The 22,810-nt window shown below is 33.3% G+C and overlaps 6 protein-coding genes across 15 annotated transcripts in view; 3 read left to right on the top strand and 3 right to left on the bottom strand.

Moving 5' to 3' along the window:
- LOC100749481 (phosrestin-2) overlaps positions 1-5,583 on the top strand; it is a 46,909-nt gene extending 41,326 nt beyond the window's left edge. For all 5 annotated transcript variants that reach the window (XM_024368711.2, XM_003490757.4, XM_033321653.1 and 2 more), the window contains 4 exons: positions 80-280; positions 1,411-1,574; positions 3,918-4,199; positions 4,541-5,583. In XM_024368711.2, coding sequence (XP_024224479.1) covers positions 80-280; positions 1,411-1,574; positions 3,918-4,199; positions 4,541-4,828 — 935 coding nt within the window. In that variant the 3' untranslated portion in view covers positions 4,829-5,583. The remainder of the gene's footprint in view (positions 1-79; positions 281-1,410; positions 1,575-3,917; positions 4,200-4,540) is intronic.
- The window catches only part of LOC100744904 (14 kDa phosphohistidine phosphatase), a 64,115-nt gene extending 57,447 nt beyond the window's left edge, over positions 1-6,668 (bottom strand). For both annotated transcript variants that reach the window (XM_024368721.2, XM_033321659.1), the window contains exons 1-3: positions 6,489-6,668; positions 6,314-6,425; positions 5,970-6,143 (exon numbers count right to left, since the gene is read on the bottom strand). In XM_024368721.2, coding sequence (XP_024224489.2) covers positions 5,970-6,143; positions 6,314-6,383 — 244 coding nt within the window. In that variant the 5' untranslated portion in view covers positions 6,384-6,425; positions 6,489-6,668. The remainder of the gene's footprint in view (positions 1-5,969; positions 6,144-6,313; positions 6,426-6,488) is intronic.
- LOC100745023 (mitochondrial mRNA pseudouridine synthase Trub2) lies at positions 6,666-7,946 on the top strand. Its single transcript, XM_003490802.3, has 4 exons — positions 6,666-6,810; positions 6,923-7,331; positions 7,407-7,543; positions 7,629-7,946. Exons 1-4 carry the CDS (start codon positions 6,666-6,668, stop codon positions 7,901-7,903), a joined length of 966 nt encoding a protein of 321 aa, XP_003490850.1. The 3' UTR covers positions 7,904-7,946.
- On the bottom strand, positions 7,931-18,429 carry LOC100745144 (ribonuclease 3). 3 transcript variants are annotated; one of them, XM_024368705.2, is made up of 12 exons: positions 18,330-18,429; positions 18,172-18,201; positions 11,790-12,715; positions 11,458-11,701; positions 11,186-11,377; positions 10,753-11,110; positions 10,261-10,678; positions 9,238-10,189; positions 8,967-9,176; positions 8,564-8,886; positions 8,322-8,467; positions 7,931-8,247 (listed from the first exon to the last, which is right to left on the bottom strand). In XM_024368705.2, exons 3-12 carry the CDS (start codon positions 12,698-12,700, stop codon positions 8,081-8,083), a joined length of 3,921 nt encoding a protein of 1,306 aa, XP_024224473.1. In that variant the 5' UTR covers positions 12,701-12,715; positions 18,172-18,201; positions 18,330-18,429; the 3' UTR covers positions 7,931-8,080. The 3 variants fall into 3 exon arrangements, with proteins under 3 accessions (XP_024224473.1, XP_003490851.1, XP_033177541.1); XM_003490803.4 differs by lacking the exons at positions 18,172-18,201; positions 18,330-18,429 and adding an exon at positions 12,821-13,066; XM_033321650.1 differs by lacking the exons at positions 18,172-18,201; positions 18,330-18,429 and adding an exon at positions 12,965-13,063.
- LOC100746228 (ras-related protein Rab-9A) lies at positions 13,544-16,346 on the top strand. 2 transcript variants are annotated; one of them, XM_033321656.1, is made up of 4 exons: positions 13,544-14,723; positions 14,792-15,048; positions 15,527-15,586; positions 15,798-16,346. In XM_033321656.1, the coding sequence occupies exons 1-3, from the start codon at positions 14,289-14,291 to the stop codon at positions 15,543-15,545; spliced, it is 711 nt and encodes a 236-aa protein (XP_033177547.1). In that variant the 5' UTR covers positions 13,544-14,288; the 3' UTR covers positions 15,546-15,586; positions 15,798-16,346. The 2 variants fall into 2 exon arrangements, with proteins under 2 accessions (XP_033177547.1, XP_033177546.1); XM_033321655.1 differs by having other exon boundaries at positions 15,527-16,346.
- Positions 17,301-22,707, bottom strand: LOC100747173 (high affinity copper uptake protein 1). Of its 2 annotated transcripts, none has more exons than XM_012387651.3 (5): positions 22,487-22,707; positions 18,626-18,847; positions 18,330-18,562; positions 18,172-18,201; positions 17,301-17,649 (listed from the first exon to the last, which is right to left on the bottom strand). In XM_012387651.3, the coding sequence occupies exons 2-5, from the start codon at positions 18,845-18,847 to the stop codon at positions 17,448-17,450; spliced, it is 687 nt and encodes a 228-aa protein (XP_012243074.1). In that variant the 5' UTR covers positions 22,487-22,707; the 3' UTR covers positions 17,301-17,447. The 2 variants fall into 2 exon arrangements, with proteins under 2 accessions (XP_012243074.1, XP_033177548.1); XM_033321657.1 differs by lacking the exon at positions 22,487-22,707 and adding an exon at positions 21,473-21,609.
- Positions 22,708-22,810: the final 103 nt, after the last annotated feature.

The raw sequence follows: 22,810 nt of genomic DNA on the forward strand, positions 1-22,810 counted from the left end.
CGAGAACAACCTTCCTGGCTTGATACTCCGTAAATAACATCGTAACTGCCTGCTAAACGCTGGACACGATGACATTTAGCTGAACGAGCGGACGAGAAGTTGCATCGGAAAACGACCGTCAGGATGGGTATCCGTGTCGTCCAGCGAACTACGAAGCCACCGTTGCCAGCTACCAGCGTATATAGCGTGCCGGTGTCAGCGAGTCCTTCTCCTGGATCCAGAGGTCAAGCTTGTAAAACGAGAGTCTCGTTCATGGAAAATGAGATCACAGAGGACGAGGGTAAGCTCTTTATTTCTGGATGAGTGGCACGAAGCATCAAAGTGTGTTCGGTTTGCTTTGAAGCTGATCGCGATTAGTCATTGCATACGGGCTGATCAATCATTTAAATCCCTGTTTAATTATCTGTGAAAGGCTATTTACGAATGTGTGTGTGCGAGTATGATTGGCGAGAAACGTTAGACAGGCTAAGTCTGCGATGGTCAGTCGATAAAGGACCGGCCAGATGTTCTAGAGGATCATCCTTGTGGTCGTTACGCGTTAACACTTTGACTGCCACGCCGAAATCACGCGTTTCGCTCAGGACGCCACGGCAGTATTTTTATATTTTTATTATTCAAAGCATATATCACGCGTTTCGCTCAGGACGCCACGGCAGTATTTTTATTATTCAAAGCATATAATGGCAAAATAATGATAAATCGACGATGTGAGACAACGTTCTTCCCCAATGGACCGTTTATCTCATTGGTGGTGGTCACGGATGACCGCCGTGGCGCCTTGGTAACAGTCGATCGCGACATATTGTAACAAGGCTTCGTTTATTTCAATAAAACATTCGCATTTGTTATTTCGTCGCAAGCAAAACGTACGGAATATATCGTTGAAAAGTGTAGAAGATATCAGTAAACGGTATTTGCTCGTTCTATGTATAATAACAAGGTATGTTCACACTTCTAACTTCAATTGTACGATCATAAAGCGGCGTTTACGATTATTTTCTAAGATGTGTTTGTAATAATAATCGTAAATTACCCCTCAAAGTAAATTACCCTTCTCATTTTTTTTTATAGATGTTCTAATAAAAACGTTTAATCGTTAAATGGGCACTTTTTATTTCAAAGTATCTTCTATTTATCGGTTATATTCGAAATGCCCTAACTGTCAATTTTCATACAATTTTGACAATTGTGAGAAGTTGAAGAGCTCCGGTCACCGATGACCACCGTGGCGTTACAGAAGAAACCGTGACCGGTCATATAGTATGACCAACGTGGCAGTCAGAGTGTTGATCGAGGAATGTAAGTTGACTCATCGCTTAGACACGACAAATTCATCGAGTCACATCTGACTTCTATTTTTCATGCTTCGCTTATTCCAACTTGTTACAAATCTCTAATTGCCTGTTTCAGAGAACGCAGGGCCACATGCTGCAGTGGAGAAACCGTTCTTATTGAGCGATGGACGCGTGGGTTTGGAAGCACGACTGGATCGTGCGATCTACGCTCACGGAGATCCAATAACTGTGCACGTCAACGTCAATAACAACAGCAGCAAAACTGTGAGGAGGATCAAGGTAAGGCGCATCCTTAGTCGCGCAACCGATTGTATTATGTATGAGCCGGATTACCGGGAACAGATTCGAATGCTAACAAGAGACTGATTGTTTGGCTCGAGAAGCAATTTGCGATTTATCCCTCCTTTATCCCTACCGCGAGTAACTTTTCGATAACTGAGCAAATTAAAATTACAAATAATAATCTGCGTCCTGTACGACGTGTGTCATTCGCGTACGTAACGACAGCTGATTTTAATAAGAATAGCCTCGACGAGATGCCAGATTATTAATTCATTTCGTAATTTTCAATCGTAAAAAAAAAGGAAGAAGAAAAGAAAGACAATCCACCATCGTTTGCGTCATCGTTAGTAGCCAAACCGCTTCACAAGCAATTGCTATAAAACAATGTTAATCATTTAACGCACACGCCGGTGATGTAAACGATTATTTTACGGATTTAAGAACCAAGATATCTTATACGTATACTAAACTACGCATATAACTTACAAAAACTATATTCGTCATCCATTTTCATTGTAAGGTGTGTTTCTTAGAATGACAAATTTAATCACCTTTATCGATAAACCGAAAAAATGTGTGCGTTCAGTGGGTTAAACCGTGGCATATCGAGTAAATAAAGTAATGTACGTACGATACGGCGGACCACGCGATTGCCTATTCTACTGCGCTTTATTGCTTCGCTCGGAGCACAAGGAAATAATCGAATACGAAATAGAATTCTCAAAAATTCGATCAAACTGGCTATCGTTAACCAACATTACAACAGAAATACATAGATAATGAAATAGGGGGTCTTCGAACGATAGGGAAATTTACATAGAATTTGAAAGCTCGAGGAATCCCTTCGAAGCTACATAATTATTTCCATCACGAAGACAGTTTCGCGTGAAATACGATGGTGCATAGTAACATTCACGGGCCAGAGAATATTAATTCGAGCAAAATTTCATTCGTAGAACATGCGCCCGTGATATAACTGTACATCGTATTCGAGGAAACCCGAAAATGGTCCAACTCGACACTGGATACCGACTCACGCTTTAATTCCAAAGTATTGGCGAATAGCGTATCGCGAAGAAAGTTCGAGTTACAATTACCTCTTTAAAAATAGTCGAGGATAGTATATCACCTGCTAGAAAACATAAAGAGATGCTAATAATGAACGACTTCGTCCGAAAACAACAGAGACAAATTTATTCTTTTCTCTCGTTTTAGTGGAATCCGATTGAACATTGTAATTTGTATGAAAAGATCAATTTTAACGAACGCTCCGGGATTCAGATACGATAAGAACGCTAAGAGATGTTCGAATCTTTGTAAAACAAATCGCTTGGAACCTAGAAACGTATGATAATAGAAACGATAAAACTTAATAGGAAGAAATATTTAGCGGTAAAATTTTTTACCGAAGTAGAGCAATTAAAAAATACGATATTAAAACAAAAATTCCATCGAGGCTTCGAAGAGCTATCAAATTAATGTTACAACTCGTGCCAAGTTTCCCAAGTTTCGAATACTTTTGTTCGCATATTTTTTAATCGTATAGAAAAAGCTAAAAAGTATAGACGAAATCGATCGGATTGTAAATTAGAATAATGAATATAAGAGAATTAAAGGTAGAAGAGGTGCGAAAGAATAGAGAGAATAGGGTTGGCTAGTGAATTCTCTCAGGCGACAGAAGGAGCCGAGAACGTAAAGCGACCACGTCCGTGTCAATTTCCTTTGCGCCACAGTTCATTAGCGAGTGTGACGAACATTGTTTGAAAACGAGAACAGACGGGTTCGATAGCGTGATGACTAGTGTACGGGTTCCGAATAGGTCCGCTATGTTAACTTTGTTCCGACAGTTTGACAAACAGACTGACACAGAGTAGACTCGACAAGTTACATACACTAGACTTAAAACACGTAGTCGTATTTGTTCTTCGGTTGGCAAATACCAGTCTTTCTACTAAATTAGCGTCATAATTAACCTGCCCTTTATTTTAAACGCAACGAAGCTTCCCTTGCATAATGTATAAAACGAATAAATTAAAACGAAGCAATAAAACCAAGGAGAAATTATTTCTCAAGACTTGTTTCATCTCATTACTTTACATTACGTTCCTCCATTAAAAGGTTTACTCTCAGAATTCTCTAAATACGCGTATTAAACTCCACAAAGCTGACGGATTCTCTTAGAATTCATTAAACCTTCCAACCACTATAAAACAAAGTGAATTATACATTGTTCTAGCAGCGGTACCTGTTATAATCTTTTCACGAAATTATGATATAATTATAATCTTTTTATGATATTTCGCATGATTCTCTCCACTAATGCTACCGGTTGTTCCGCAGGTTTTCATCGTGCAACACGTAGATGTGTGCATGTTCAGCAATGGGAAATTCAAGAACGTGGTGGCCTTGCTGTCGTCGCAAGAGGGATGCCCGATAGGTCCCGGAGTTTCGCTGAGGAAAAGCTACACGCTTAGACCGATCAAAGGCTCGACCAAAAATTGGATTGCTTTGGAAGACAGTTACACGAAGGCGGAGGCGACGTTAGCCTCCACCGTTATTTGCCCTGGAAACGGTCCAGAGGATAGAAACGTTTTTGCCATATACGTTTCCTATTACGTGAAGGTAAGCCACCTTTACAAACAAAAAGATATTATAAGCGAAAATTGCTTCTTCGCATGTGGATCGTATGAGCGAGGTAATTTACGAAACTTAAACTATTCGTAAGAGCAGTCAATCATTTTCATCGAATAGCGGATATTTATGCATTTACGAGTACAGAATGTACAGAATGATATGCAAAGCTACGTATATAAAATATCGCAACCAAATTTTTACTTAATTAAATCCCACTTTTTTTATCTCTATTCATAAAAATACGAATCTCAATGAACGTCCGATGTTTTTTCTCTCTTTTTTTTTTTAATAATCACATTAGGCTTCGATTCATCTTATCATCCTTACAGGTAAAGCTACTAATTTCAACAATGGGCGGAGAAGTGTCGCTTAAGTTACCGTTCACGTTAATGCATAGCAACACTGATCCGGATTTAGTGGGCTTCCCGTCCCCGATCAGAGAACCGAGAGTTTTAGGGAAGCCGAACGAGGAGATTACAGAGAATCTCGAGAGGCAAGAGGATAACGAACATAAATATAAGACAACTAAATTAGAACCGATTAAAGAGAAACTAAAAGAGTCCAGGGATATCGACGTGGATCTGATAGAGCACTACGAGGAAAGCGACAGTACCTGAGACCAGGCGCAAACGACCGATGCATCGTCGCGATCATCGACGAAGAATAATAACGACGCGAGAAACGTGAAAACTTCGAATCATAAGAACTGTAAATTGGGTTTCGATATACAGAGAGCTTGGTGTTGCTTTAGAAGAGCTTCTTAGTAACGCGAAAAGAAGAACAACGTTTAGAAAAATTGACCACGATGTTTTCTTTCTTTCGTTGATTAATTGACGATTGAGGAGATTTTGATGAATACGCGAGTAATTATGAAATTTCAAGTATTTTAAACATTTACGTATCGTTTTATCTTCCTTCATTAACGTCATGTATATATGTCGTGGGAAAACAGATTTATACAAATTTTATTCTCTGTATAATATCGATAGAGCGTAATAATTTTTAATTGCTGAAACTGTCTTACCACAGGTTTGGTAAGGTTGATCGAGAGACGATTTTCGCAATTGAGAATACACTACGGGTTATGCAGTTCCTACCCGCGCCATTCTTATAAATGAAAATCGTACTGCCCTTTAAATTATGTGCAAATCGACGATTATCGAATAATAAGATTATTAAATGACACATTGTAAAATCCATTCATCTACATACTTGACAGAATCAATCATAAAAATCAATCTATAAAAAATCGAATATCTCGAATCTATTTTTTTAGGCAGAAAATATCTCGGTATTATCTCGTATTGTCTTTTATTAATTGTGAAATGAATGTTTTATGTAATTAAATAGATTACAAAAGTCATTGTACCTTGATAGGATAAGATAATCCAAAGGCATGTTTTACAATGATTTGTGCCTGACTTATGGATTTTATTGCACGTGTATAGGCACATATGTATGTAAAACTGTACAGATTATATCGTTATTTATGTAAATAATAAATTATATGAATATGATTGTACAAGAATATATGTGAAACACTAACCTATGAACCTTCTAAATAATTTACAACTATAAATAAAATTTTTGTCTAAGATATTTATAAGTCTTATAACTTTCCATTTCATACTCACCACATATTTTACATAAGAAGATACTTCGCATAAAGATATTTCATATAATAATATTTTAAGCAAGAAGGATTGTTTCAGCGCAAAAACATCAAAAAATTATAAACATTTCATAATGATTACTTACAATGCCACTGAGCTCTAGCATAACCTCTGACGATGAATTTGCTGACTTTTACACGTTCGTCATAAACGCCGACCAAGATGTATTTAAATTTTCCATAACGATCGATATCCACATCAACTATTTTATCCAGTAATTCTGACATCGTGACAAGCTGTCTATTATTTGAGAACACCGCTGAAAAGAAACAAGTATCATAAGCAACATAACCTATCGCTGCATTAGCTCGTTACTTTCATTCTACCGGACAAACATATCAAAAGCATATTTGAAAGCAATACACATTAATCGTTGTTTAAGTATTTTATCAGAATATTCAATCAGGTTATACATTTTTTTATAAATACCTTTAAAAATAAGACGCCGGGTGTTGAAAGCTCTAATTCCAAAATTCTTTAAACTTGTTACTACAGCCATTTATGAAACTGTACGTTAGATGTCCTTGTTGTATTTCGAACACTAAAAAGAGACGTAAGTATATATGTATGATACAGAAATGATGTTTACTAAAATACAACTCACGTGCATATCGTGTGCAATAATGTGTTAGGTTTTAGATGTAAAATGACACTGTGAAGCAAACGTATAAAAAGTAAATGGTTCGGTTTGATACTTGTGTATCAATCTGCACGTGTTTCTAACACATTTTACTATTTCATAAAGATTAATAAGTGCTATTATAACCATAAAATATTCAGTATGTCAGCAGTACAAACAGTGACTAAATATGTAACAGACGCGAGACTGGTATACAGCGCATTAAATGGTGTAGTTGTGATTTATAAACCTGCATCTTTACACTTCAATAGAATGAGAGAAACGATTATCAGCAACTTATGCAGAGGTTATGATATATCCTTTGTTTATAACATTTTCTTGTTTGATAGAATTTAACCAATTTACTAAGACAGAAAGTAAACCAAATTTAATAGATTTAAAGAATTTATTGCTTGTAGATTTAAATGACATGTATACGAGGCCAACAATGAAGCACGTAGCTATAGAAGGAGACACAAATAAGCATATGAAAGTGGTTGTTCGAAATAGTTTTGCAGACCATCCATTAATAACAGGACCTCGTTATCAACCAAATGACTTTAAACTTGCTGCTTCAAAAATTCTGCACCAGGACATATCTGGTGTTGTACTTTGTGGAATTAACAAGGGTAATCGATTGATTCATAAAATAAAAACATCCAAAAGTTTAAGGTTTTACAGGGTAAAAGGATTATTAGGAGAGGCAACAGATAATTATTTTCATACTGGAAAAGTAGTAGAAAAATCTACATACGCGCACGTAAAACGCGGTCACCTTGACAAGTTATGTAGCTCGATGCAATCTTCTCATCAAAAACAAATGTTTCAGTATGTTGAGATTTAATGGACACTTAGAAACAATTATATACAATGTAACTCTATTATATTTTCATATGTTTATAGATTGTGTGGTGTAGATATTCAGAGCCAAGCTGCATACGAACTAGCAATTAAAGGCCCAATTAGACCAGCAGATCCTAATATCCCTATGGTATATACTATTAGATGTGTAGACTTTTCACCCCCAGAATTTGCATTAGGTAAATATATCTCACTAAATAAAGTTTTGAAGTAATAATAGAATTTGTAAGAAAATTACATTCTATATCTCTTATAATGTTGTAGAAATTGTTTGCACAAATGAATATGATTTGTACCTGAAAACTATTATTCATGAGCTAGGGCTGAAGCTTCGTAGCAATGCTACTTGTACTCAAATACTTTGTATACAAGATGGTCTGTTTAATATACAGCATGCATTGTTAACAAAGCATTGGACTCTACAACACATTGTAAACAACATGCAAATGTGTCAACAAATTATAGATCAGAATGAAGATTGCTTACATCAGAAAAACCCTGCATTAGTAAAACCTGCTTACAATCCTATGGAAATTTAAGTATTGAATAATCATGTTAAATAAATATTTATTATTTGTTATATTACAGTAGTATTTATTTTGATAATTATTAAAAGTTTATTATATCTATCATCAGTTATACAATATCAATTACTATATACATACATCCAATATAAAATAACACTTCAACTGCAACAAATTAACTTTCATTGTCGGTTACGCTTCGCTACGGCTTCTTTTAGATCGCTGACTAGTATCAGAATCATCGTGTCTATCTGTAGGTTTCATGGATCTTCCCCTTGTTTTATGTTTATTTGGCCACTGTTGCATTTTCATACTCTTCGCTATTACACGTTTTTGATGATCTAGCTGTGGAAACAAATCTGTAAAAGAATAAGTAAAATAAAGTAAAAAGTTATATATTTCCAAATTTCATTTCAAATATTTAATTTAATACCTTGAGATTTTTCTAAAGCTTCTTTTGCTGAATTCATCTCTGCTTCTTGAATACTATGACCTGATGCCTTTGCTAATCGTTTTCCTTGGAAATATACAGCAACGGTATAAACTCTTGTATTTGTTGGTCCTTTACACTCAATCACTCTAAAAAGAAAATTGAATCACAATATTGTATATTGTATTATGTATATTTCTTGTAATATATATAAAAACATTTAAACTTGTGTGACTTGGACCTACTTGTATACAGGAATATCAGGTTCTCCACCATCCATTGTTCTTAATGTTAAGCAACATTGCTGCAATTTACTCTTTGGATCATTCCAATCTTGATTCATAATGAAATCCTGTAAACGTGGGAAGAAACATACGTCACAAAAGACACGACAAAATTCTAAGCCCTTATCGACGTAAAGAGCTCCCAGAAACGCTTCCAATAAATCTGCCCTGTCTTTTGTCTTTAATTCGGCTTTTGGATTGCCATAAAGTGCATACTGAGTCATCCCCAAATCATCACATACTACAGCTTGAGTTTTATTATTTACAAGAGAACTTCGTAATAACTGTAAAATATAAGAATATTGTATATAATATGAGAGTACTTTCTCATGTCTTTATGAAAAAAAATTATAGTACTACTTACAGATAGATGCCCTTCATGATGCTCTGGAAAATATTTGTATAAATATTCGGAAACTATCAATTGTAATACAGTGTCTCCTAAAAATTCTAAACGTTGATTAGAACCCAGCGTTAAGTTCGTGTATCCTATACTGCGATCGGTAAATGCTCTAGCCAAAAGACGGATATGAGTAAACACAATACCAATAGATTCTTCAAATTTTGTTAATTTCTAAAAATAAGATAGAAGCTGTCAATATATCATTAAATACGAAATATTTTTTAATACTTACTTGCAACAGTTCAAAACTTGGTATCCATTGTCTATCACCTGTTGGTTCCTGCTCTTGCAAAGGATGCTTTGGGTAATTTACCCAAACTTTTCCGAGATCTTCTTCAGTCTTGAAAAGTGTTTCGCCAAAAACTCTATCTGCAACTTCTATACCACCATCAAGAAATAATGAACCCATTAATGCCTCAAAACAATTTGCCATTGCATGTCGTAATTCTAAATCATGGCAAAGATCACTTCCGTGTGCGTACAGCATGTATTCCTCTAGATTTAATTTCTTTGCTAATACAGCGAGGTGTTGATTTTGAACAATTGCTGCTCTGTAAGTAGCCAAACCACCTTCTTCTAAGTCAGGAAACATATGAAATAAATGAATCGATGTTAGAAATTCTACTACTGCATCTCCTAAGAACTCCAATCTTTCATTGTGCGCTATCGAAGATTCAGTTTCGGTTCTCGCACCAAATCTTGACATTATATTGATTAATGTATTAATACCACGTTTTCGAGTATTCATATAATGTATTCGCCGATCACCATATTCCGGTTGTCTTATTCCACAATTAGTCAAAGAATTCCGTGCATGATCTGGATTTGTACCAAAATTTTCACGGTAACTAGGATGCGTTAGAGCTAACTGAAGAAGATATCTGTTTCTAAATTCATAGCCTAAGGTACACTCTAAGTTATCTAAAGATTTATGAAATCTTAAATGACAAACAAGTACTGGAATTAACATTGCATGTTGTACTATATCACACATTATTCCAGTTCTATAAAATCCTTCAGAACTAACATCCACAGTAACATCACGTTTCATTTTGCTTTGGGTTCTTAATTCCTGGAGCTTATTCTCTTTTGCTTCTAACTTTCGTTTATCTTCAAACGATGGTTTTGGCATATTAGCCAATAAATGACGAAATTTTACATAGTCACGCCAAGCTTTTTGGTAACTGAAATAAATAAAAACAATTTAAATATTACCTTTCGTCAAAGAAATAATTTCACAGCAAAAGATATTTACTCTGCATTTCCTGCATAACTAAGTTGTGGTGGTCTAATTCCAAAATGTACAATTTCAGGGTACGCAATTACACCAGGTGGCTGATCTACTTGGTTCCTATCTAACTGATCTACACGAACACTGCATGGTTTTTTTCCAGGATATGTAACAATCATACCCTTTACTTCGTCCGCAAAATTTTGCCATTTATATTGGGGCATCTCTACTAACCTAGGTAGATCGTCTGGATCTATTAACAATTTACTACTTTTGATTAAATAATTTAAAACCTCATTCATGGATAGTATTTCCTGTCCATTGTCAGCTAAATCGCGAACGAATCTTGGCATAAAATGAAATTGACCACAACCTGATTTATTTTGTGCAGCTTGTAAATCAAAGTCTGTAAGTTCTAATATTTCTTTAAATAAATAAGTTTCTGAAAAAGAAAGAATTTTTTATAAACATGAAATACATTCAATCATGTAGTAAATATAACGAAAGAAAACTTACGGAAATAGTCCAATTCTTCAATAATAAAATTTTCTGGTAACTTCTCATCTATGTAAAGGATTGTATACTCAATGTTAAATCTTATTACTTTACAAGTCGGTAATTTTACGAGAGGAAAATGCGAGAGCATAGAAAACCCTTCAAATATAAATTCGTGCTCATCATGCTTAATAATTGTTGGTGTTTTAGTAAGAAAGTTTGTTGGGGGGCTAATTGTTATTCGATAATGATATAATTTATCAGCATTATTTGTATTTAAATCACATTTATTTATTGCACCCTCTCCAGCATAGATTCCATGTCTAATACCGGACCTTCTTGATTTTGCGCTACACCTACACAATGGTCCATCATTCATCTGTAATACCAAACAATTTTTTTTAACGTTAATCGCACGAAACATTACAAAAGATTGAAAAAGAAAGATACTTACTTCTCCTGGATCATTAAACCACATTTCGGGATGTAATCTTTGTGGATGTTGTTTCTTTGCCATTAATTCTTCCATTGTTCTGTCATCTTCATCCATTGAACTATCACTGTCAGAAGAAGAGCTACTACAAGCTTCAGATTTGTGCCTGCATAAACGAGCTCTAGTTTTTCTTGGGGGTGGTTCATAAGGAGGCTATACGGTAAAAGATTTAAAATATTTTTAAATATATAAAAATTTTCTACATATATTATATTACTTGAAAATAAATATACCTGTAAAGCTCTTGCAGCTGCAGCTCTATTTAGTAATACTTTCTTAAATAATTCACATAACTCTTGCAGTTTAGGTGTACCTCTCATTATTTTTGGGTTGCTTTCATCTCTATTATAATATAAATCTGCTGGTGCAGTACGTGTCCATACTTTTCTTGCATTTTCCATGATACCTTCAGGTCCCATTGCAGATAGTTCATCCATTTTCCTTTCTATATCCTTACTTGTTGCACAATAGTCTTGCCTTGAGATATAACACAGAATGAATTAAAATTGTATAAATGTACATATATGTATATAATTTTTAAAGATGTACTACATTACTCAGATACCTATATTTTTCTAGAAGTAACTCTCTTTCAGTTCTATCCCTGTTAATGGGGGGATTATTATTTGGACTAGCAGTTCTAGATGAGTAAGATTCTTGAGATCTAGATCTCTTCCTACTTCTATAACTTGTATATGATCTCTGAGAGCGTGAAGTATGTAAATTGTTTTTTCTGTGTATTGATCTTCTGTCAGAGTCTTCTTCACAATGTAAACGCTCTCTAGAGACCGATCTATTTTTTGGATACTTTGAATATTTCTCTCTTTGGGAATCATGCCTCGATCTATATGGTGATCTGCTTGATCTACTCTCCCTTGACCTATTCTGTGGACTTCTGGAACGTTTTTTACTAATTGAATAACTATTAGAAGACTCTTTGTCTCTATATCTCCATTCAAACCTTTTATTTTTTTGAGAATCATTAAATTTTACATATGATGATTTTCTATCATCTTCTTGCACTTTATTTGTTTCATACCAAGAATTTTTGCTACTTTGTGGTTTATTCCAATCAGACGAGTAGTTATTGGACTTCCATTCTGCATTGTCATTGTTATGATATGCGCTTCCATCATCCCAATTTGTGTTAAAATTACTTACAGGTTGAGAATAGTTAGACATTCCATAATTTTGATTGTTACATTGTAGTTCCGTTGGAGTTTGATAAGGAACATCATAAGAATTTGAAACTTCATTTTGATAACATGTTCCCATAGCATGATACGGTGGAATAAAATTTGCACCTTTATTTTCGGGCAAAGTAGAGACCGGTATATTATAGGATGGTGGTGGCTGACTAAAATTTGGAGGTGGAAAATTTGGGGGTGGCACTGAATAATATCCCATATTTTGCGGCTGAGAAACTCCTGTGCCCCAAAAATAAGATTGACCAACATTTGGAGGAGGATTTGCCATTTTCTATAACCTCACCTGAAATATGTTGACATGAAATATTAAACTACATGAGTAAAACGGAACATATTTGTTTTAATAATCATTGATTGCAAATATAAAATATATAAAAGGTGATGTTGCCTAATATACAGGGTTTATAAAACTAAGTGAAAAATATGTATTTTTACAATCTAGAATCTTCCATGATATAAGGGAATTTCGATGTTAAATCAAATTATAAAAGTTATAGAAAAAATATGAAATTTAGATAAATAATACACCTATTAGAACACTATTTCGTGTTGTCAGTTCGATACGACATCTAAATGTAAAAGAAAGAATCTCTCATGCACTATAACACCATCTTCTGGTTGCATGGTAAATAAAATTCAAATTACATAAAAACAGCTAGGGCATTGTGCACAATTATAACAATTATATACAATAATTTTTATGCAATGATTTATGTAGGATACTTTTTTTATTTTAGTAACATTGATCGATATTAATGGATCGAATCGTAATATTTTATCATATTATTATGATATATTATTCTAGTTACTCGATAACATTCTATAGCATTATATCTATACTCTAGCTATACTCTACAGAAGAATATAAAAAAGATATTTTATTATTGCGATATAATAGCTTGTAGCAGCTTATAATCTTAAAACATTTTGATCATAATATACATATTAATGAATCAAAGCATATATACATTAATATCTCGAATAAATTGTAATAATAAATATATAACTATTATTACTTTATTTATTATTAGTTGTTAGATAAATTATTGTTAGGTGATACATATGGTATAGTATTATGCGATATATACAGAATTAACATTATTTATAATTTCTGGTAGCCATATTCATCCTGTATGTTTAACATCCAACATGGGCGTTTCTTTTGTCGTCTGCAAAGTGTCAAATACTTTGCGCACAACAAAAATGCTCAGAACCAGTGATACTTTTTAGCTGTTCAGAAAAGTTAAAAAGTCGTTCATGATTCTTACCATTGCCAAACGCTTTGGAGTGAACGTACGACATATACTTGTTCAAGAAAATTGTAATTTTACTCGGTGTTGGCTATGACTCAGTACCAAAGGGCATCTTTTCAAGGTATCGCGACTTTGTTCGAATAATTAAGTTAACATCGAAGGAGATAAAGTACATGGCCTCTGTGAGATTGAAAATTACAATTTCATTCGTCAAAATAATATGAACCCCATTTAAATTGACATTAAATTGCTGCTATAAAATGAGAAGGTTATGCTTGATCGTAAAACGAAAATTACGATATTAAAGTGTTTTTAAATAATACAATTATTTGCTGCACACGAATAATACGAAGTCGCAAATCCTGAGTGAGCATATATTGTTGGCTTAAGATGTATCTAATATGAGAAAAGTGGATTGACTTATTTGGTATCAGAATCAGCTGATTCCTACATTGACAAAGGATCCCTGATACTTTCGATGTTTAACGAATGAAGAATTGAATTATCTGATGTCGAAAATAGTGATATATGAAGGATATACATATATATCATATTTTTGAACATATAGTTTCTTCGTTATTCTAAAAAGATAAAGATTGAAAGATGTCAGGAAACAATTCTGCTACAGTAGGTACACTTAGAGGTGGTAATCTACAAAATCGTAATTCTCAAAGATCTACACTTTTAAAAGTGGTGATTCTGGGTGATGGTGGTGTTGGCAAATCTTGTCTTATGAATAGATTTGTATCGAATCACTTTGATGAACATAGTTTTCATACAATTGGAGTAGAATTTTTAAACAAGGATATTGATATTAATGGAGAGGCATATACATTGCAAATATGGGATACAGCTGGACAAGAAAGATTTAAGACCCTTAGAACTCCGTTCTATAGAGGCTCTGATATTTGCCTTTTAACATATGCCGTAGATGATAGAACAAGTTTTAAAAATTTAGCACTTTGGAGATCTGAATTCCTTTATTATGCTGATGTTCAAGAAGGATCGACATTTCCATTTATAGTTGTTGGGAACAAAGTAAGCAAGAATATTTACGAAAAAGGGAGTAATATTACTAGTAATATTTACAAAAATAATTTTTACAGGTGGATGTTCCAGATTCTGAGAAACAAGTTTCTACGGAAGAAGCTCAAGCTTGGTGTGCAGAAAATGGGGACCCTCCATTAGTAGAAACATCTGCAAAGGATGCAACCAATGTTGAAGCAGCATTTGGTGCAGCTGTTGCTGCTTGGGCACAACTTGAAGCTAGACTAGAAAGACCATTAGTAGAAGATACTGTTGATCTTTCAAAACAACAATCTCCTCATCGTTCAAGTTGTTGTATGCCTGTGTCTGGTGCTGAGTAGGTTACAGATACAAGATTTTAAATATTTTTTATGTTTTCACAACATAATGCATGAAACATATTTCTCAAGATTCACAATCATAATCTAACTGGAATGAATGAGAAAGAGGTAAACAAATAATTTTTGTGATGCATACTGACAGTTTTGGTATGGACATATAGAATTCGTTTATATTTGAAAAGAGTATGACATGTCGCAAATTGTACCAACACTTATAAATTATGATTAATGTATTTAGGATATATAAGGATATTATATTATATAATTCTATTGTTTCCTTTGACATAAACAATATTCATTTCTGGTTGAACGGTTTGAACTTAATGTTTAAAGAGTAAGATCATTGGCAACACAATTACAAAAAATGTAAAATATTCAAACACCTAATTACATACTGAGTTGATAACGAAGACAGAAATATTTAGTATCATTGTTGTAGTGACAGATTTGCTGGTAATATACTTTTTCTTTTAGGTCTAACAAAATTATTTGAAGAGATTTCTTGCCTGTCTGCAATACTTTCCTCATAATAAGGTGAATTTTAATGCTGAAAATAGTTTTTGTCTATTTTATTTTTAGTGACACTAAGTGTTTCTTCCGTTGCCAATGTGAACGTATATAGATATTTTTATAAATTCATATGATTTTATTTATCCTTACAAACATTTTTCAGTTTCGTTAAAATATGCAAATTGAAGTTATATTTACGCGGAAAAAAATAATACTTTATGGTTGATATTTCCAGAATACAACTGTAAACTGTAAGGTCAAATTGAACGTCCTGCTCGTATCACGCTTTGTGCAGTTCGCGAGCTACAGACAGTATTTTAAGTATTTCAGACATTATTGGCTTGTGATAAAATAATAATAGTAATAACCATGATCATCAACTGCTTTACAAATAAGGAATAGATATAAAATGTAATTTAGCTTTGTAATCTAAATTTGCCTTATCTTCGCAGCACAAACTAAGGGCAGTGGTAGTAATATATATTTATCACAAAATCCTCTGAATCATCTTTATATATACATATATATATATATATGATTTTGAAATATCTACACTATAAAAAAATATACTCTGCTGCTCTTGGAATGTCCTGCAATCGGTGTTTAAAGATTTTCCTACAAAGTGAATAATATTATAAACACATCAAATAAAGCTTTTTGTACAACCTTGTACGTATAAAACGTATGAACGCATTTCTAAAGCACTGTAACTTACTTAAAAGCTACCTAACACTTTAGCGATGCTTTACATACAGGAAATAAATAATATATAATATTATTATAATTTAAGTATTATTTTCAATGACAAGGCTTGCATTAATTATAAATGTGACATGCATGCTGGTGCTTTTTGTATAGCTACATATCGAATATATAAATTTGTGGCTTCTTATTCAACAATTTGTTGATTTAAGTGCAAAATATACATATATATATATAAAATTTAATCATATCAAGGTGAAGACATTTCACCAACTGTTATAATATAAAATATCAGTTCTGTATTACTTGAATATATTTTACGTCATCAGTACTACATGAGTTTCATTAATAATTTTATAAAAATATTTTATTCGATTATTTTATTTAATTATTATATATTGTCAGCCAAGATTTTTACGGTATGTCTTAAATATTAGTTAATATCTACATTTTATAAATTTTACAATCTAAAAATCGATCTTGCAACAGAAACAAGAACAAAAAAAAGTAGAGGAGCTCTGTGCTTCTTTAAAAATGATAAAATATATTGGCAAAATGTTTTTCTTGTATTTCATGTGATATTATGTTATATTTTACAAATAACAGTAGTTTATGGACTACTTGGTAATAATACAATCGTTGATAACGTTATATTATAACAATACATCATGTATGCAATGTTCAAGATATCACTGCACACTTTTTTCCAAACGTTAAGATTAATTTATAAAATACATTACAATAAAAAATTGAAAGTGGCCGTATAAAAGTTTGGAGAAAAGTGTGCGTCCATCTTACGATACTTTCCTCATTTAAACCTTTTAACAATATTTACAAATTAGGTGCGCTATGGCTATCCAAATCAAAGATTTAACGTTCCAGTATTTTTGTATACAAATTTGCATTTTATAGATATTTTTTATTCAATAATAATTAAGTCATGCGCTATTTTTCTCAACGAACAATTGAAAATTGCATTCTATATGCATAGGAATAAATTTAAACTGAGAACATTTTCTTTATATATTTGTGTAAATACGAATTTAGAATAATTATATTTCCTGCACACATATACTACATGTAATTATTTCAAAGTTCTTCCGGTCAGAATGAACTTTTCGGCAATGTACAGTGATGTACATTTTTGTTGTAAAAACACAATGTATTTTAAATACATAAACAACTAATGACAATGTTCTGTAACATCCACAATAACAGATTTTTTCCACCCAAACAAAAAATAACCAATTGCTGCACCAAATACTACAGCAAAACACAACCAGACATTGTAAGTCATGAAGATCAGCATAAGGAAATACGACAGCACAATTTGCACAATGTGTAAGAACGTTTGGAACGTATGCATCCATGATAACATTGTGGGCCTGCACAAATTTATATGAAATGGATTAATTCTTGGACATCAAAAAATATATGCATAATGCTATTAATTTATCATGCTAAGCAATATTAACCATAGAATTAAACGAAATTGCAACTAAATAACGCAAGAAGATTATACAGTATTACCTCGCATTTTGACCAATTCGACTGACAATTCGATACCGATCGTGTGACAGTACAAGAGAGAGATTTATATCAAGAATTTTGCCTGGCAAATACCGATAGATAGAGCGAGATACTGATACTGATACTCGGAATGTTTATGTTAAATAAATACTACTAAAGGCGGTTAAATACCACAAAGGCGGTTCCATAAAATGTTAGGGATAACGTCGGTTGTAGAAAATCCCACGATCCAGTGCAACATTAATACCTTAATCGTTTATGTACGTATTTCTCCAAGAAATAGAATTAAAAAAAAAAAATGGATTTTCACAGAAAAACAATTTCAAAACTAATAGAAAAAAAGAGCAAATCAAGAATTTCACTCCTCATCTACTTACGGTTGTTTGTGAATTACTTCTCCAACCATACTAAAAAAAAATATATATATATATAATCATACAGCAATTTTTATGTATTCAAATAAAAAATATCGAATTAATACAATCGTGAATTCCTAAACTGCCATCCATTGTACATCTGAGAGCACGAAACTTACTGTACGACTCTGTTATCCTCGGCTACGACATTTTTCTCTTGTGGCATCGTGACGCTTCTGTATTGAAGGGAATTATACATTTTCCAGAATAAATATTCCCTGTAATACTTTAAACCCTCGTAAAGTGCGGCCATGATCATGATACCGATCATCGATCCTATGAGACCACTGATCGACGAGATTTTCCACGATTCGAATAATACGTTTTCACAGTATCCTCCATGGAAGACCATCTATAAATGAAATTTTTGTATACGATAGTCAGCATCAGAGTTTTATCCGTGGATGATACATACCGACATACCGTGCATCCCCATATTGCCACATGCTTCCGAGGCAGCGGTAAGGTGACTTTCATGGTTCATACTCCCGTGATCCATATTAGTATGATCCATAGAACTGTGCATCATACTTTTATCCATATTTGAATGATCCATAGATTCATGAGACGCGTGATTAACGTGGCTTGGATGCCCACTCGATACGTTCATCATATGGGCCATATGATCGTGAGACATCTACGAAGTAAAGGTGCAAATATTCCAAACTCGATAAAACAAACAGTTTGTTACACAAATGATCTGTTCAGAAAGAACAAAGAAGTGCAGATTGTTTGATCGGTCTAAAGTTGTCAATATTTCGTTCTACAAATACTTTAACAAGTGAAAATCCTAACATTTAGCAGGAAGTAGTTATGCTTATGTCATTAAATAGTTATCAGCTTTTACGCATTGCACAAAAAACTACCATTACAGAGGACAATCGTCATTTTTCTTATTGTTAATTCGTGAAAGTAACATGTCATAACTGGAAGGTCGAAGTAATCATTCAGAACCATACTATCGAACTATAACCAATGCGGTATAAACTTAACGGAAACGGGGTGAAAATATCGTATCATACGAGTGATAAAAAAGATGTTTCAGTGCAAATTAGCAATAGTCTTTTTTTTTTTATTATCATAAACTGTAAAACTGAATCATAATTCTAAGAACACTTGTTACTCAAATGCTCGATCCGTTGACTTTGTAATGAGAACATTTGCCGCATTACGCGGCATGATAGCGACAAGTCTTCGTGTGCATGCTTAAAACGTCAAACTCGACGTCTGCATCAATAAAACTGTAATTATATGCATTAACGAAACATCGATGTTACAAACCTGTTTATTCGTTTAAAAAGGAACGGATAAACTTTTTGACTTGTTGTTAAATTACTTCCTCACTTCCTTCTTGTCAAGGAAACGATGTTACGTAACTAACCGTTCAAGAACAAGAAATTTGATGAAACTTCGAAAAACCGCTACCGCGATCGTTCATGAATGGACGATCATACTTTTTGAGCGGTCAACAGCGTCTTTTTCTAATTAATACTGTGATCCTTTTGTAAAATCATTCGTTCCCCTTCGGCAATCTGCCAAGCTAGCCGTGAACGAGTTTGGAACAGAAGTATAAGAAGAAACGAGTTCATGACTGGCAATCGGGCAACACGAACAAAGAGAACGAAAGAGAAAAAAACACGAACCAGCGTACTTTCTAAAGTAGATTTCTTCGGGATAGTTCGTGAGGTCTCACATAGATCTAGTAGCTAACATTCCATTCTAGGAGCTTGTACATTGTAGTCGTAGGATTAAACTCCAGCATTCATTACGTTCACCTATTAAAATTGAGGTCTGCGATTAAAAAAATTTCATAGCTTTCAAAACGTGTGATTATGATGTTATCGGGCATTGACGATTCGTAAAAAAGAATTATATTTTTTATTACATTGTCGGGAATAAAATTATTAAAATATAGATTGTTTATGGTATGGTAAGGTGAAAGGTCGAAGAAATTTAACGAAACTGATACGCGCGCGTTTACGATCGCCGAAATACATTTTACGTACATTTAAAGATAGAAGTACAGAAACGTACTTGTATCGTTATAGGTGTATCAAGGATTTAACCAATTATAGAAATACATTTTTCTTGAAATCACAATTGTAAACGCTGAATGTGAATGCTTTGAAACACGATGCGCCCAGAAGATTATGCTTCTCGTTGGAAGAGAAACGCGATATGTTTTGTACTGAAAACGATAATCCGTAAAGAGCGTCACGAAATGCATTTTATTTTGTACTGCTAATCGTGAGTACTTCGGTAAACAATATGTCTAAAAGGTATATAAACATTTTTCTTTGGATATTGAATGTTAGGTATTATATTCAGCCCTAAAACAGGTTATTAATATTGAACGAGAAACTGCATTTCTCATACCTTTTGTTTTCAATTTTTAAATTTTCGTACAGAGATATCGTAGGCTTTTAAACATCGTCGAGATAAAAAGTTCATGAACCAAGGTCTCACGTGTAATGATATATAATTTACATAATTTTACTGACAAATTTACTAAAAACAAACAGTATTCTAGGTCACGCGTAATTAAATGAACATTAAAAATACTTTGCAATACTTAAACTGTCCAACCGGAATAAATTACTTTGATTCAGTTTGAATCGCGAGTCGATTGGTTTCGCTTTCTTATCTTTAGACATTGGCCATCTATTTAGTTATTTTATCACCCGACTAAGATTCTATATCTATTTATTCTCGAATAGTATATACATAAAGGGTAGGAAATTGTTTACAAATATAGTTTTGCAATCGAAGAGTATGTATCATCTTTATGACATTTTACACGGTAATAAGGATATATTGCTTTAAACTTTTAAAAAAGACATTCATGTATCGAATAATTACAGTGGACACATGCTATAATATCTCTGAGGGTAAACGAGTCCGATTGTTTTTAACAACATTGGTGTTATAACAGGAAAAAGCATAGAAATTCTACGACATGGAAGGTAATACTGTAGGTCAAATTAATACTGAACATGATACGAGTTTCCCTTTGTTTTCGAGGGGAATTTTATGATAATATAAGAGGGCATTATTTTTAGTGAATAATTTCACCGCCGAAACCACAAGCGGTTAGAACGAAGGATGACTGCGTCGAAAACAGGAAATCTCGCAAGAAAATAATAGAATTAGTGGTAATATAGGTAATCATATTTTTTACTTGCGTTTGCATATCATAATATAAAAAAAAAAGAAAATAATTCAAATATTTTAATCAAACAAAATATTAGGATGAAATATTTACTTCAGAATTCCTACGCTATCGTGTATTTCGGTGACTCCTACACCATTGTGCATAGGTATAAGATGCTCCGTTGGAATCCTTATATTGAAATACCAAGATTCCATTGGAAGAATATGTTTTATAATTTTCTCGGAAGATGTTTCGATTATCGATTTATTCCATTATAGCGTCGCAGTACAACTTCTGTTTAAAAGCGTGAAACAAAAGATTTTCAACGACATTGTACACTTTATTAATCATCAGGCCGTTATATTACATTACATTCTTTTCAAACATTCATATTCTGTGAAATCTTAATAATTTATTTAATACATTGAAATTTATAAGTAATGTAAAATCGAAAACAATAAGAATTGAACGATATTGGTTTCAATTGGATCGATGATGCTTAGTTTCGATTAACTAACTCATGGTACATTGGCGCTGAGATTTGTGGTCGAAGATTGACTCGAATTGGAAACATTAATTTGTCGATTATCTTCTAACCTATAAAGAGAAATATTTTGCTCCTAATCGTAAGAAGTACATACAGTTGCAAGGATCTAATTGACAACGTTCTCGCAGAAGCTGACGACGACAATAATACATTCACTTTTTATCAGTTTGAACTATCACTGTATCATGTGCACGAAACATATGTCGTATACATAAACTTATAGAAGAAAAATCGAAATCCTTTCATTTTCTAAGAACACAATGTTAAAAGTTGAAGACAGAAGTAGAGAAATCAATGTACTAATGACAGACTTTGGAAAGTGTATAGAAATTATATTAACGCTGAAACACGCGAAGGTTTGATTACATGACTATCTTACTGCATACTAGTAATGTGAATATAGCTGTCAATATGGGTCATTCATGTTTAATTTATATCGCAAGATTGGGAATTGTTTATATATATGGATGCGAATTTTAAACTAAATGTACAAAAAGATTACATTATCTATACCAATTAAATCAATAAATACGTCCTAATTCGACGTATAAAATAATATTAACAATAATCGAACATACCTTTATTAAATGGTCCAGGTTATGTTGTAAGAAATGCTTCCTTTCTATAAAAATAGTTGAACGTGAATACAATAAGATAAATAGACACTTTCGCAGATTTCTCTGCGTGAACCGTCGAGCAATCTCTCAGAGACCCATTAATAAACTGCACATAACATTCACGGTTTCCTCCATCGCCGTAGATGTAACATAACGAAGACTCGGCGTAATGGTTTCGGCGGGTAAACACGTGACGCTAGAGCAATGACACCATTACATCTATTCTACAACAGGTGGCGTAATAAGTCACGCTCTGTGTTCAAAACGTTTTGTGAATTTAGACAA

Source organism: Bombus impatiens, unplaced genomic scaffold (genome assembly GCF_000188095.3).
Source record: "Bombus impatiens unplaced genomic scaffold, BIMP_2.2 scf_0478, whole genome shotgun sequence".
Lineage (NCBI taxonomy): Eukaryota > Metazoa > Arthropoda > Insecta > Hymenoptera > Apidae > Bombus > Bombus impatiens.

Bases quoted from the DNA above. Each gene is read 5' to 3' on its own strand.
- LOC100745023 (XM_003490802.3), top strand. From the start codon at position 6,666: ATGTCAGCAGTACAAACAGTGACTAAATATGTAACAGACGCGAGACTG. The intron at 7,332-7,406 runs GTATGTTGAGAT...ATATGTTTATAG, and splicing joins CATCAAAAACAAATGTTTCA to ATTGTGTGGTGTAGATATTC. The intron at 7,544-7,628 runs GTAAATATATCT...ATAATGTTGTAG, and splicing joins ACCCCCAGAATTTGCATTAG to AAATTGTTTGCACAAATGAA.
- LOC100745144 (XM_024368705.2), bottom strand. From the start codon at position 12,700: ATGGCAAATCCTCCTCCAAATGTTGGTCAATCTTATTTTTGGGGCACA. The intron at 11,111-11,185 runs GTAAGTATCTTT...TTGGTATTACAG, and splicing joins GGTTTAATGATCCAGGAGAA to ATGAATGATGGACCATTGTG. The intron at 8,468-8,563 runs GTAGGTCCAAGT...TTTTCTTTTTAG, and splicing joins CCTGATATTCCTGTATACAA to AGTGATTGAGTGTAAAGGAC.
- LOC100746228 (XM_033321655.1), top strand. From the start codon at position 14,289: ATGTCAGGAAACAATTCTGCTACAGTAGGTACACTTAGAGGTGGTAAT. The intron at 14,724-14,791 runs GTAAGCAAGAAT...TAATTTTTACAG, and splicing joins TTATAGTTGTTGGGAACAAA to GTGGATGTTCCAGATTCTGA.
- LOC100747173 (XM_012387651.3), bottom strand. From the start codon at position 18,847: ATGTCTCACGATCATATGGCCCATATGATGAACGTATCGAGTGGGCAT. The intron at 18,563-18,625 runs GTATGTATCATC...TTTCATTTATAG, and splicing joins TGGGGATGCACGGTATGTCG to ATGGTCTTCCATGGAGGATA. The intron at 17,650-18,171 runs GTAAGTAGATGA...AAATTTGTGCAG, and splicing joins GAAGTAATTCACAAACAACC to GCCCACAATGTTATCATGGA.